General features: G+C 51.6%; 6 protein-coding genes across 6 annotated transcripts; 2 read left to right on the top strand and 4 right to left on the bottom strand.

The window, feature by feature from the left end:
- Window positions 1-20: 20 nt before the first annotated feature.
- On the bottom strand, window positions 21-1,956 carry N7496_001119 (DNA topoisomerase 3; the record flags this gene model as incomplete). The annotated part of the gene is made up of 5 exons (XM_056694050.1): window positions 21-810; window positions 866-1,325; window positions 1,375-1,544; window positions 1,630-1,787; window positions 1,840-1,956. 5 exons carry the CDS (start codon window positions 1,954-1,956, stop codon window positions 21-23), a joined length of 1,695 nt encoding a protein of 564 aa, XP_056560779.1.
- A 516-nt stretch (window positions 1,957-2,472) lies between these two features.
- Window positions 2,473-3,647, top strand: N7496_001118 (DUF1295 domain protein; the record flags this gene model as incomplete). Its single annotated transcript, XM_056694049.1, has 2 exons — window positions 2,473-2,841; window positions 2,907-3,647. 2 exons carry the CDS (start codon window positions 2,473-2,475, stop codon window positions 3,645-3,647), a joined length of 1,110 nt encoding a protein of 369 aa, XP_056560778.1.
- Window positions 3,648-4,972: 1,325 nt separating this feature from the next.
- On the bottom strand, window positions 4,973-7,679 carry N7496_001117 (ATP-dependent metallopeptidase FtsH/Yme1/Tma family protein; the record flags this gene model as incomplete). The annotated part of the gene is made up of 2 exons (XM_056694048.1): window positions 4,973-5,766; window positions 5,819-7,679. 2 exons carry the CDS (start codon window positions 7,677-7,679, stop codon window positions 4,973-4,975), a joined length of 2,655 nt encoding a protein of 884 aa, XP_056560777.1.
- Window positions 7,680-8,287: 608 nt separating this feature from the next.
- On the bottom strand, window positions 8,288-11,284 carry atrR (transcription factor atrR; the record flags this gene model as incomplete). Its single annotated transcript, XM_056694047.1, has 7 exons — window positions 8,288-9,002; window positions 9,058-9,621; window positions 9,678-9,853; window positions 9,909-10,405; window positions 10,465-10,829; window positions 10,888-11,015; window positions 11,078-11,284. The coding sequence occupies 7 exons, from the start codon at window positions 11,282-11,284 to the stop codon at window positions 8,288-8,290; spliced, it is 2,652 nt and encodes an 883-aa protein (XP_056560776.1).
- Window positions 11,285-12,467: 1,183 nt separating this feature from the next.
- pam18 (putative mitochondrial DnaJ chaperone (Tim14)) lies at window positions 12,468-12,959 on the bottom strand (the record flags this gene model as incomplete). Its single annotated transcript, XM_056694046.1, has 4 exons — window positions 12,468-12,606; window positions 12,671-12,724; window positions 12,777-12,850; window positions 12,909-12,959. 4 exons carry the CDS (start codon window positions 12,957-12,959, stop codon window positions 12,468-12,470), a joined length of 318 nt encoding a protein of 105 aa, XP_056560775.1.
- Window positions 12,960-13,144: 185 nt separating this feature from the next.
- On the top strand, window positions 13,145-13,804 carry N7496_001114 (Ribosome biogenesis protein RLP24; the record flags this gene model as incomplete). The annotated part of the gene is made up of 2 exons (XM_056694045.1): window positions 13,145-13,169; window positions 13,234-13,804. Exons 1-2 carry the CDS (start codon window positions 13,165-13,167, stop codon window positions 13,802-13,804), a joined length of 576 nt encoding a protein of 191 aa, XP_056560774.1. The 5' UTR covers window positions 13,145-13,164.
- Between the last annotated feature and the right edge of the window lie 352 nt (window positions 13,805-14,156).

The following is a 14,156-nucleotide window of genomic DNA, read 5'->3' as shown; positions in this document are numbered from 1 at the left end:
ATAAGCTAAATGACCAAGAATCATGACGCTGGTTGCTCGTTAAGGTACTTCCGGCACGCTGCTTTGAGCATCTCGATCCGCCGTTGAGTATGAATAAAGACTTCCCGGTACATATCCAGACTCTGCTGTACTACCTCCTGCCGAGACTTAGACCCTGCACAAATCTCGAGCATTCGCAGTTCCATTTCTTTACGAAGGAAGGGCTTGCTGAGCGAGATGCTGTTGGGAAGGCCTGCTACCACATTATCATATCCCTCCACAAGTGCAACGCCTAACCTCGTGGGAATGAGCTCTTCAACTTTGCTTCTGCCGCTGCCACGGGGGTGCACCACGACGTATTCTCGTTCCTTGATTTTGGCGATATGTTCAGCCATTGTCGCATCGGTACCAATGCCATTGGCATCCATAAGACCGATAAGCTCGGGCTCGGTCAAGTAATTCGGCGCCGTTGTTTTACCCTCGGAGATATTTGCCTCGGTGGGTTCGAACATTTCTCCTCTCTCGAAATTGGGAAGTTGCTGGCTGCTTTCCCATTTGTCGTAGACATAGACATCGAGGTAGTTCCTCTCCAAAACGATCAGGCCACTGGCGTGGAAGAATTCCTCTCCGTATTGGATTTCAATATCAGTTCCTTGGCCTTTGGCGTCATCCGAGCAACAAGCTAGGAAACGCCGGACCACGAATTCGTAGACCTTTTTCTCGTTGGCGTTCAGTTGGCTAGGTGATACCCAGCAGACTGGATGAATGGGAGGGTGGGCCTTATCGTTGTTACGGCCAGATCGAGGGGTCCGAAATTTGCCATCAATAAGGCTGGGCCGCGGATCAGCAATGGTTACACGTATGTACTTCAGATTTAATGACTTACTCTTTGGCATATTGACCCCATTGATTATCCGGAAATTGTTTCTCGACAAGCTTCTTCAGATCAATGGCCTTGTCGAATTGGTCCGTCTCGGTACGGGGATAGCTGATGTATCCCTTCGTGTAAAGTGCCTCGGCGACCTTCATGATGGTTTGACTGTCTAGGCGAAGGAAACGACTGCCCATCATTTGAAGGTCCACCGTTGTCAAAGGAAGAGGTCGCCATTTACTCTTCGGTTTCTGGTTAACTTTCGTAACTCTCGCCTGCTTTGCCATGAGGCACCGTTCCAGCATCATTGTGACGGCTGCACGATCAAAGAGATGAACACGTTTCCAGAGGAAATTGACCTTTTTGCCTTCTCGCGAAAGCATGACCTTGATGCTCCAGAAAGTCTCGGCTTTGAAGTTCTGGACTCGGAGGTATCGATCGACCACGAATCCCAACGTGGGGAACTGACATGATCCTATAGAAACATTAGACACGTCCTTTTCGGGAAGTCCGAGCTCACGTACCGTAGCTGATGACCTTTTCCTTCAGGACGGCTGACACGGCCTGAAGCTGGAGAGTCTGCAAACGAGTAAAGGCAGCGCCGATTCGCAAATCAAGCTCAATCCGAGCGGCAACTGCATTTGCCTGGAACTCATCAAGTTCAACAGGCTCTCGAGCCGCTTGAAGAACATGGCTGGCAATTAGAAAGAAATACAGTTAGTGATCTGCTACACTATTGCTTGTTGAATGAGACCTACGCTCTTTCTGTGTTACTGAACCTGGCTCGCTTAACCTCGATTCGAGCATTGCCAGCTTTTGCCTGATTGCGAACCTCGGCCCCGATATGCTCGCCTTCACGATCACAATCAGTCCAGATGAACAGTGCTTTACTGTACTTAGCCTGATTCCGAATGTTGTCCGCAATAGGCTTTTTGTCCTGTTTTGAGTTAGTAAGGTACCAAAAAAGATGTACGGGAGTAAATACACACCTTATCAACATCTTCCTGAACTGGAGCTTCGAACAAAGCTCCGGGTGGACAGGACATCCAACCCTTGTACTGACGATCAAATTCCAGGCCAGTTAGATGACCGAGCACGCTAGTCATCGTGACTGAGCAGTTCCCCCAAGGAGCACCGAAATTAAAGTCAAACTCATAGTTCTTGACATATTGATTTCCTCTGATTGCGTGCTATGCCCTTGTTCAGCTAATATTTCTATGAGAGATGTCTCAGCCACTTACAGTCTGAAAAGAGCCGCCCGACATATGCGTGGCCACTGCCCTAGCGATTGCAGGTTTCTCTGCCACGCAGAGAATCTTGCGAGTCATGGTGATCCCACCGTACTGCGGTCAGACGGGGTCCCTGCGGCGAAGGGGAGATACTCTTCCCAAACGGGGAAATAGTGAAATACTTTGGGACGCGAGTTGATGCCTGAGGTACCAGGTCTGCCTGAGAATGACGCGCTATGTTGCCTGAGGCACACAGATCGTGAGCGCCTTACCCGATGAGGTAATACAAACATGTCCCCGGCAACTCGAATCAACTCTGGCCAGCACAACTCTGCAGCTCCCACTCCTTGCTCGCTTATATACCCCCGCTCTTTATCTTGAGGTTTGGGAATCATGGCATCCCTTCCACTCCCTCGTGTTGAGTCCTTGGTGGACTACACCTCCTTCAAGCTTACGGTTCTGCCCTACTTGGCCCAGCTGCAATGGCTCCCCGCAAGCTTGCGCGAAGCTGGCCGGAATGTTGATAGCTTGAAGGAAATTTACCTGGCCACCAACCCCATGGTCTCCGCACTCGCACTGTGCTCAGTCTTGGCCGGACTTTTCTTTTTAGCCGCGGAAATCAACCGCAATTTTTCGCAAGTGGATCGCTTTTGGAGCATCCTGCCCGCTGTTTATAATGTGCATTTCGCCGCTTGGGCGCGTTTGGCTGGTATCCGCACCCAGACTTTGGATACTATTGCTGTTATCAGCGTAATTTGGAGTGTAAGCTTGCTTTCTCCGGCCCGATACGATGGTCTAACTTACTAACCTGAGATTGCTGCGGATAGATTCGCTTGACCTTCAACTATTGGCGGAAGGGTGGCTACACAATTGGCTCGGAGGACTACCGCTGGGCGATTGTGCGGTCGAAGGTGAACAACACTTTCCTTTTCACCATCTTCAACTTCACTTTCATTGCCGCGACCCAATCACTCCTGCTCCTGCTCATCACGGCCCCAACCTATACTTTCGTGATCGCCGCATACAACCAGGGCACCGAAGCCTTCGGTCTTCCCGACCTCGCCTTCTCTCGCGGTGCGCTCTTCTTGATCATCATCGAGTACTTTGCCGATCAGCAGCAGTGGAACTTCCAGACCGCGAAGCATGAGTACCAGAAGACCGCGCGCATTCCTGAGCCCTACAAGGACCAGTACACCCCCGAGGACCTTGAGCGTGGCTTTGTGGTCAGCGGTCTCTGGTCATGGTCGCGCCACCCCAACTTCGTTGCCGAGCAGGCTGTGTGGCTTACCATGTACGCCTGGGCTGCCTACCGCACGGAGACCTACGTCTCATGGATTGGCCTTGGCGTCGTGGGCTACCTGCTCATCTTCCAGGGTAGCGTACGCTTGACTGAAGCGATTAGCGCGGAGAAGTACTCCGAGTACAGCGAGTACCAGGCTCGCGTGGGCAGATTCATCCCCCGTCTGTCCGTGGAGGCCAAGAAGTCCAAGCCCGCTAGAAAGAAGGCTGCTGCCAAGATCGAGGGAGCTGAGGCTACTGAGGAGATCGAGGCCAAGAAGAGCAAATAAGTTGAACATGGAGTACCATTTACGGGGTTGATCTTTCGAAGGAGTATTTAAGGGCTGGTTTTGGAAATTGTGGCATTTTGCGCAGTCTGCTATATAGGAGAGACGTGTTCATCTTCCTGTCATTTTGGTTTTGTCATATCGCAATTTAATTTTCAATCTTCCATGGCTATTGAAACTAAATCGAAGACCAAGATTTTCGGCAGTTATTCATAACCTGGTCAAACTCCCCTGGAACATGAATCCAACCATCAAGACTGTGCCTCCAGAAGCTCGTTCTGGGAATTCCTCCCCCGCGGTGCTATTCTCTGGGGCCTCCAAGATGCAATCTCCTAGAGATCATGTAACCAAGCAACTCGAAAAACCCTCCGGGCACCAGCTTCAAGCCTGAGTGTGAGATCGCGTATCGCCTACCCGGATACTTGAATCGTACTCCCACGCCTTCCATGTCTGTCCAAGGCGAAACCACGTTCTACGCCAATAGGAGACGAACGGGGCTGTGTAGGTCACAGATATCAAGCCGTATCTGCATAGACACGTTGCTGATTGAGCTGGTCCCATTGAACTCTTCATGTCCTATGCGCATAGGGGGTCCAAACATCGAGGGATGTTTCACAAGAGGCCATAAAAGGGGACTGAGTGAGGATGACTTGTATCTGCTTGGCCCAGAAGGGCTATTTCTGAGGACCAGTCAGCCTGTGCTCTAGTAGCTTTTCGCTTTTCGAGAGAAGGTGTGTAGCGTCAAGATTCACGGAAGTAGTCATGTCCCCTGCTGTGACGCATCATTCACCTAGAAATAGAGAATATTGGCCATCATTTGTGTTGCCGACTCGTCCCAAGTGAGCTACAATTACGATCAAACTCATATCGCGCTTGTAGATATAGAGACCTCTAAGTAGTCGATTATCCGTACAATGCAGAAGAGCTTAATCAAGAAGAGATGAGAAGTCACGAATCCATATAATACACACTCCACACTCAGAGTACATGAGCCTTCAAAACGAAGGTGGAGCAAAACACAAACAAGATGAGTAGAAAAAGATCTTCATATTTAATCGCGACAAGATCAGAAGGAGTTTTATGAGGTGACGAGTAGAAGAGGGGGGGGGGTTTAGAGAGGGGAGTAGACAAAACAGACGAAAGGGGAGAGAGGGGGGAAAGAAAAAAAGAGGTAAAATGCAGGTCCATAAGTACAGAAGAGAAAAAAAAAGTGGAATAAACCCAGAGACAAAAACACGGTGATATCACACACTCCCTGCTTTAAACAGCCAAAACAAATGCAGATCCAAATTGCGTAGACAAAAACAAACTCATCGATTTCTGGCCGTCTATGAGGGAGGAAGGGGAGTCTCGTCACGGCCATCCTTGCCGGTCGTCTCCTCTGGGTCTACCTTTGGCTCGGGAGGAGCAATGGTCTCTCCACCCTTGCCATCGAAGTACTTGGCGAACTCGGCGTTCTCGGGCCACTCGCGAGGACCGAGGAGACGGACCAGATCATCACGGCCGAGGACCTCCTTGGAGAGGAGCTCCTCAGCGACGATGCCGATCTCCTTCTTCCGGGAGCTGAGCAGGTCGTGGCACTGCTTGTAGGCCTCCTCGACGATGCGGCGCACCTCGGCGTCGATCGTACGGGCAGTATCCTCGGAGAAAGGCTTCTGGAACTGCTGGCCAGAGTCGTCCTCGTAGTGGATGTAGCCGAGTTTCTTGGACATACCGAACTTGGTAACCATGGCAGTGGCCATGCGGGTGACCTTGTTGAAGTCGTCGCTGGCACCGCTGGTCACGGTGTCGAAGTACAGCTCCTCACTGACGCGGCCACCCAGGGTCATGGCCATACGGTCCATGAGCTGGTTGACGTTCATCAGGTAGGTGTCACCACCAGCGGGGAGGTACTGGGCGTAACCCAGAGCACCCTGGCCACGGGGGATGATAGACACCTTGAGCAGCGGGTCGGCCCACCGGAAGTACCAGCCGCAGATAGCGTGGCCAGCCTCGTGGTAGGCGACGGTGCGCTTCTCCTCGGGCGAAAGAACGAGAGACTTCTTCTCCAGACCACCGATAACACGCTCAATGGCCTGCTCGAAGTGACGCATAACGACCTTGTCGGCATTTTCACGAGCAGCTATAGATACGTTAGCAAAATCTAAGGGAGAAGATCGGATGTATAAACTTACCAACAAGAGCGGCCTCGTTGACACAGTTGGCGATATCAGCACCAGCGAATCCAGGAGTCAGAGCAGCAAGGCGGCCCTCCAGGAATTCCATGTTCTCATCGGTAACGATCTTCTTCAGGTGAACACGGAAGATCTGCTTACGGCCATCCATGGTAGGACGGTCGATGGTGATGTGACGATCGAAACGACCGGGACGCATGAGAGCCTTGTCAAGGACATCAGGTCGGTTGGTACCGGCCAGAACGACAACCTGCTCAGAAGTGTTGAAACCGTCCATCTCCGTCAGGATCTGGTTGAGAGTACTCTCACGCTCGTCATTGCCACCGCCAAAGTTCGACTTGGAACGGGACTTGCCGATAGCGTCGATTTCATCGATGAAAATAATGCAGGGGGTGTTCTTGCGGGCGTTTGCGAACAGATCACGGACACGGGATGGACCGACACCGACGAACATCTCCACGAACTCGGAACCACTGACGCTGAAGAAGGGCACACCGGATTCACCGGCAGTGGCCTTGGCAAGCAGGGTCTTACCAGTACCGGGGGGACCAGAGAGAATAGCACCACGAGGGATCTTCGCACCAAGTCTTTGGAAGCGCTCGGGCTGCTGGAGGAAGCTGACAAATTCCATAATCTCAACCTTAGCCTCGTCCATACCGGCGACATCGGAAAATTTGATCTTAATATCGGTCTCGTGGTTGAAGCGCTTGGCACGGCTCTTGCCAATGCCAAAGATACCGCTCTGACCACCACCAGCACCACCACGACGAGAGAACCAGTAGATACCACCGATCAACAGCAGAGTCGGAGCGAAGGACAAAAGGGCACTGCCCCAAGGAACTTCGTCGACATAAGCGACCGGGATACGCTCGTGGTTGGGAATACCCAATTCATATTGAGCCTGCTCCAGCTTCCTCTCGAAGCTGTCAACAGATCCAATGCTGAAGTAGACGTGGGTCACCGGCTGCCCGGCAGAATCGGGATAAGCCTGGTTCACAACCTCGCGGTTAAGATCGACACGGACGCGGTGACCGTTGGCAACGGTCAACTTCTCCACGAGACCCTTGTCGAGGTAGTTCGAGCGGAACTCCTGCCAGGTGATCTCGCGGCCAGCGCTCTCGCCGGGGAAGAAGCTGCGGTAGACGTAGTATGTGACGAATGCGGTGACCAGGAAAGAGGCGGGATCGAATCGGAATTCAAACACTCGGGGAGTTCCCTGATCCTGTTTCTTCTTCTTCTGATCCTTGTTCTCCTGGTCCTTTTCCTTTCCGTCCTTCTCCTTGCTCTTCTGCTCGGACTCTTCCTGTCCCTCCTTCTCCTTCTCGGTGTTCTTCTTCACCTGATCATTCTCCCCGTCTTGCTTCTTCTGGAATTCCTCCACATCTTCCTTGGCCTGCTCGCTGGTATACTTGAATAACCAACGCATCATCCGAATGTGATCCATCAAAGACGCATTTGCGTGCTTCTCGATAAACTGCCTAACTTCGTCCGGCATGCCATTCTTCATCAAATGCTTCCGCAATGTATCAATCGCCTCATGCTGCGAGTCGGGCATGCGTGTCTTCAGGTGCTTGGTGAATGCATCCAATTTCGTCTGGTCCTCCGTACTCAGGACCGTCTCCAACTCTTCATCTTTGCGGCCCTTCTCCGGCTCGCTCCCCTTCGGCTGGGAGTTCCCGGAGTCGTTGTTCGGAGGTGTCGGGCCATTCGTAGCGTAGGTCCGGACGCGGGAGGATGTAATTAGGGAGGATAGTCGTGACGGGTGCGTTCGCAGAGAGGTTGTTCCAGCGCGGCCGAGGCACTCTGTGGCTCTCCTCGAGAATCGGGCAATATTGCCTGGCCGCCGGAGGAGGGAAGCCATGGTCGAGGGGAAGAGAAGCCCAAAGGGCTGACAGGGCGAGGAAAAGGGGTGATCAATCGGATTCGAGGGCGTTGGACAACTCCGCGCAATCCATAGAGGGAATTGAGGTTGCGGTGGGAAGCTCTCAAGCTGCGGCCAGTTTCGGCGCCGGGTTTTTCTGAATTCCGGCTCTCGCTGAGTCATCGGAATCGGAATCGGTTCGAAGGACATGGACTTAGTCGGGGTTAACATTCCGTTTTATAATCTTTTATTATATGATGAGAAGAGACGGGTATTTCAGTTTTTCTCCTATTTCATTGTCTTACGTCGCGTAATTTTGTATTTATTCCTTGCGATTAGGGGTATTGTTGGAGAGTGGGAATTTTGGATTATTCACTCCATAGCACCCATCGTTATACGATCCAGAGTAGAGGAGCTCTTCAATGTACATGAAAAGGGGGAGAAGAAGAGATGGGACAGTAAGAGAGGGGAGAAGCAACGCTCAATCCAACAGAAAACAACCCAGATAATGACCCAACCTATGTATCCGCAACCAAGCGCCATAACTCTAAATAGTGAACTATACAATAATCCATATGTTTTATCAGTCTCGTCTCCGAGTCAATCTTTCACTGTGGGGGCTGGCCATTGGCACCGGCCCCTTCAAAAACGGGGAAATTAGTCGACATGTCTGCCCAGTCCCATTCGATGGTCATCGGCATCTGCCAAAGATCTTGTGGAACGAACGGCTGCTGGAAAGGTCCCATGGGACTGGCAGACCTGAAGGCTTGGTCGGGGAATCCAACGCCGGTCAGCTGTTCAGGGCTCAGTATGTCTTGGAAATCTTGTCCTAAACCAGACATGGCATGAACGTTGCTCGCAAAGTCATTGGAGATACCGGATCCTGGGGGCATAGAAGGATCAGTGCCGAAGGCCTTCTGGTCCATGGGCGAAGACGCTCCAGCAGAGGGATTGGCGAACATTGATGGTGAGAAGGGGGTTTTATGGGGAACTTTTGCGGGCTTGGCCGAGGGAGACGTTTGGGGTTTTTGTTCATTTGACTCTTGCGCCGCAGAGTCATCTGGCGCGGCCTTTCGCTTTTTTCGAGCATGAGACTCTTTTTCAGCTTTATCGAGAACGACCTTGGCAATTCTCTCGAATTCACCACACAGCCCAAGCATGCGCTTGATGCTGCCATTTGATTCGTCAGAAACCAATGTGGAGAGGAAGTTGACCACCACATTCATCAATTTAACATCTGATCGAGCGCGAGCATCGTTCGGATTTTGTAAAATATTAGCAAATAGTGTGACAAGAGCGGACACTGGATAGTAAAGAATCAACCTGAAGAGTCATATTAGCATTTTCATGTAACAATGCATCGAGCAATGGTTCTTACCAGACGCAAGCGAAATCTCCCTGTGGAATATACTTGATAAGGTTGATCGAGGCCCGTGCAGCAGTGACACACAAGACAGCGGACAAGAAGACTCTGGGGTTCAATGGCCGGGCATTGAGACCTTGAATAGCGTAGTTGGAAAGGCGGCTGGTCCAATAACCGTGGTGCACGGACATGCGGTGGATGGTAGTCAAGCAGTTGTAGTAGGCGAAGTGAAGAACAACGACGTGGATGAGGAGGGGTCCATGCGTAGCTTGGATCTCGTATTCGGGGCGGTAGTCGATGGGAATATTGTCCTTCCAGTCCTCCAACTCCTTGTCTAACTCGCCAATGGTGTTGAGCAATTCGCCGTCGGACTGTTTAGAAGCCTTTGCAGAATATAGTTTCTTGTAAACTTTGCTCTCGATAGTCGCGAATTCGCAGAGAGATCTGAAGAGGTTGAATTTGCCAGTGCCGTCGGCGAGGGGTACATGTCCAACGTTATCTGGGGGATCTTCGCTTGGGAGTTCGACATTCATGTCATCATCGTCCTGGACCGGTGGTCTTCCGGAACGTAGACAAATGCTGTGTGGAACAGTCAGCAGAATATCCCGAGAGTAGGGGAGATAAAAGGGACGAACTCTTTGTCAAGGCAATAGGCAACCCAGAAGACTCGCTTCCGCTGTTCGACCTCCACCGGATTCAGACCAAAGCCAGACCCTCGCTTGTGCAAGCCAATGCTATGGGAGAGGCGGATAGCCGCGGCAACCAAGAAGAAAGCCGGCTGGGGGTTGGGAGTACCCTGTAGGAAGAGAGACTGCAAGCTTATGTTAGAGGTACTGGATTTCCGAGCTTTGAATCCAAGTACTTACCATTCCAAGCAATGCTTGAACACTGAGGAGATCAGTGTTGCGCATTGTCAATTCAGTCAAGACACCCATAGCATTTTTCAGATACAGCCATGCCTTCTTATCTTCTTCGTGTGGCACCAAGTTGCTCATCACGCGCAAGCGGTGGGCAATTGCCAAAACAACGTTGATACTTGCCCACCAACCCGAGCCCTCATACGGATCCCGGGAGTACTGTCGCTCCACCAGATGCATAAAGGTCGCTTCGTGGAAAAGTGGGAACATGCAGTTGAAGTTCTCAAAGAAGTCCTTGAATAGGGAGAGAGCCTCTTCTTTGGGAGGAAGCGGCTTGAATACGCGCCGCGCAAAGATGTCGCTGAAAATCTCCGGTTTCCAGTACATCCACTTATTGTCATCGACATATGCTGAGGCAATCATATCTTGGAAGGATGTGTCGCCCGTTTTTTCGTTGACCCATTGGATACCCTTGGGAGAAAATATAGAAAAACCGGACGAGGAGCCTGTAACAAAATGGTCAATAACTCGAGACTCTTCTCAACGCCAGAGATGATAACCCTACCGATGTACCGGGTCTCGCCGCAATTATTGGTCACCAGCGAGCACATCATATCTGACAATGCTTCGACCTCAGTTTCAGACTCTTTTTGTGAATCGGGGGACGTCGCGGCGGTATGCGGACTGGATTGGGAGTCCACGCGGGGTGTGGTACTGTGAGAGGTCGAGGATTGTTGCTGGGTTGCACTCGGGATGTTAAACTTGTTCGCATTTCTCGCCGCGTTGAGAGCATTCGTTCGATCGGCGAGTCGTTTTTCCAGCGTCCCTAAATCCGTCTTTCCATTATCGTCTTCGGAGAGGAGACCAGACAATCGGAGGAGAGATTCCATGCGACCCAGGCGGTTTTCCAAACCCTCGATGTATTTCGCCCTGCATTGTCCAGGTCAGATCGGAATCCAGTATACGAGCCCTACTGACAACAACATACCCTTTCGGAGGATTTCGTTTCTTCTCAACCTGGGTAAAGACACAGTCCGTCTTATAGTTGATACAGTGCGAGCACTTGGGCATCTTGCCGTCGCACTTGATCTTTTTCTTCCGGCACATATCGCACGCCTATAGTCAAAATCTCCAGTCAGCCAATGCTCATAACTCGATTGTCGGCCAGCAGCGCGCACTCTTGCAATCCTCCGTCGCTTTGCGTCGTTGGCGTCATCCCCCGCGGCCAATGCTGAATCATCGGCATACATCGACCCCACGAGACCAGCCATCTGGGAGCCATCCTGCGAGTAGCTCCCAAAGAGCTGCTGCTGCTGCTGTTGCTGCTGGTTCATCATCATATGGTTCATGTCGAAACCCAAGCCATCATCCCCGAGGCCGTCCATAGTGGTGGTCTTTTTTTTTAAGGTGGCGCGTGGAAACTCCGCGGAAGTGGAGCACGAGGAGGGAGGGCGGTGTTAAGTAAAAACTGCGGGGCTAACTATCATGCGAGTCGGAGAGGTGCTTTCCCCGAAGCTTTTTCACCCCCTGAAGTTGAAGATCAGAGAGTGCGGACACGGTGGATCGAGCAGTGGATGACACATTCAAGGTGGGATTGAATGGAGAGGAGGCGAGGAAGGAAGAAAAGCCAGATCGAGGCTTGAACCGTAGATCGGAGCCAGCGCTACGGGGGAGAAAGAGGAAGGGAGGGTGGGGGGGAAGGAGTATCGCGAGGATTCAATTTCCGCTGAGTCAACGCAATTGACATCAGCAGGGAAGAATGCTTTGGAGAACAACCTTAGCACAGATCTGATATGAAGAGGTCCAAATACGAAATACGGTGCTGCTGCCTTGGGAGCAAAAGTCTGGAGGAACGGAGGTGCTTAACCCCGATCCCGAGCCAAGACTTCCTCTCCAAGAACCTGCACGGCTGGAACGGGTCCTCCGACTATTTCGTCCGTCGGCGCCGAATCAAAGAACTCCGTCTTCCGTTTACCGTGAAGACTTTAATATAATGAGACTAGTATCGGATGAAGGTCGATCATCATAAGAGTACAGTACCCCTCCGATGATGCAGTGGTACAGAACTATGGCTTTAAACCTTGTGTTGCACTCTCCGTGACCGCGTGCTTCGTCTGCAACGAGCAGAGATCGGCAGTCTAATGAGTCTTTGGGTGCAACCAGGTAGTATCGGGTACAGCCGGGATTTACTGTTAGTAACTTAGTCCAGGTTCTTTCAATTACTGGATTAGGGGAAAGCTCGGGTTTGTATAACATGATCATAGTAGTACAATTCGATGAGTGGCGATCTCGGGAGGATATATATGACAAAGAAGAAGAGCGCATAAAGTACATGAAGATCGAGGAAAGTGTCGAGTGATTGAACGACTCGATATATCTCGATCTTGTAAATGACAAGCAAACAACGCCACGCTATGCACCCAAAGTACAGTATAACCAGTGTGGACCCTGGAGGATCCCCCAGGGTTCTTCAGTGGTCGTCGGAGAAAAGTACCGAGCAGAGATTTTGGCTTCTCGAACGATTCCAAGAGGTTATCTTCGAGAGCCATGCAATCCTAGTTCGATATCTCAAGTGTGTTTGTCGAGGAATTCTTTGGCCTCGTTGATCTTGGTGGCCAGGTACGGGCTACCACCACGATCGGGGTGGTTGAGCAGCATGAGCTGACGGTGCTTCTGGCGGACCTTGTCCTTGTTCAATTTGCGCTCACTGTAGAAAAACTCCGGGTTAGTATTGTTATGAATACGCCGAGGTTCGTTCCAGGTTGACATACGGGAGCTCAAGAATCAGGGAGGCTTCACGGCGGGTCATACGCGGTTCAAATCCTCTGTCATACTGTTAGCGATCATTACTATTTCATCATGTAAGATTTGACGAACCCCTTGTAGAAAGCCTTTCCAGCAGCGTTCACGCCGCCCTGAGACCGGCGGTAGGCGACCAGACCAGCACGACCCTGGAGAATAACAGTTAACTCAATCGTGCTAGCCCAAGTCAGAAATCCCATCACATACCAAAAAGGCAGCCACACCAACACCAAGACCGATAGCAAGAGTCGAAGCCATATCGTTAGATGGGGGAGAGAAATCGGGTGGCCAAAAAATCGGAGAGAATGCGGTTGATTGCCAGTCTGGAGGATTCGCGGGATAAAAGTCAGCGCGCGAGGCCCGATCGGGTTTAGCGCCGACCTCCTCCACGCCGACCATCTCTTCTCAAAAAAAAAGTTTGCGAGATAACAACGAAGGCCAGATCCATCCCACACCAGCAACCATGCGGTAAGCCCCTTCAACTCAACATCCATAATGACCCCCCGACTAACCTCTTCCTTTTATTCAATAGTGTGGAGACCTGTCACTTCTGTTCCCGCCCGGCCTTCCCCGGGAAGGGCATCACATTCGTCCGCAATGACGCCCGACAATTCCGTTTCTGCCGCTCCAAGTGCCACAAGAACTTCAAGATGAAGCGTCAGCCCCGCAAGCTGAAGTGGACCAAGAGTCACCGTGCCGCCCGAGGCAAGGAGATGATCGTGGACTCGTCGCTGGTTCTGTCCCAGTTCGCCAAGAAGCGCAACGTCCCCGTCAAGTACGACCGCAACCTGGTCGCCGCCACCGTCAACGCCATGCAGCGTGTCGAGGAGATTCGCCAGCGCCGCGAGCGTGTCTTCACCAAGCGCCGTCTGGCCGGCAAGTTGGCTCGCGACCGCCAGCGCGAGGCCGACCGCAAGGTCGTCGCCGAGGGCGAGCACCTTATCCGCAAGGAGCTGCGCGAGCGGGAGGAGGGCCGTCCCATGGTGGCCGAGCAGAGCAAGGTTGCCAACCGGGTTCACGGTGGAGATCTGTTCAAGCAGAAGAAGAAGGCCAAGGTGTTGGTCGATGGTGGTGTCGAGGAGGAGGCGATGGACATGGATTAAGGAATCCATATCCTCGGGCTTTGGATTTTTTTTTCTCTCTCTTTTTCTTTTACCCATTTTGTGGTTGGACCGCTACGATACGATTCCTGGAGTTGGGTTTGCATTATCATTGTGTTTCTCACGGTGTTTTTTTCTTCAAAAGCTATCGATATCATCTCACCTATAGAATGTGAGGACCAGTGAAAGTCACGCTGAAAATACCGCTTCTAATGAGTTTCTCATTTCTTTGGCCCGTAGTCTCGAGTGGAAATCACGGTACTCGGTTCACTCCAGCCATTCGATCAGGCATTCCTTCTAGAAGAATTTAAAACGAACCGTGACCTGAAGGCTCTGTAATCACAGAGCCTTATAA

The sequence above is a fragment of the Penicillium cataractarum genome, assembly GCF_028827025.1.
Source record: "Penicillium cataractarum strain IBT 29864 chromosome Unknown utg000001l, whole genome shotgun sequence".
In the NCBI taxonomy this organism is placed as follows: domain Eukaryota; kingdom Fungi; phylum Ascomycota; class Eurotiomycetes; order Eurotiales; family Aspergillaceae; genus Penicillium; species Penicillium cataractarum.
Note: the sequence above shows the minus strand (reverse complement) of the source record. Positions and strands in the feature narration are given on the sequence as shown.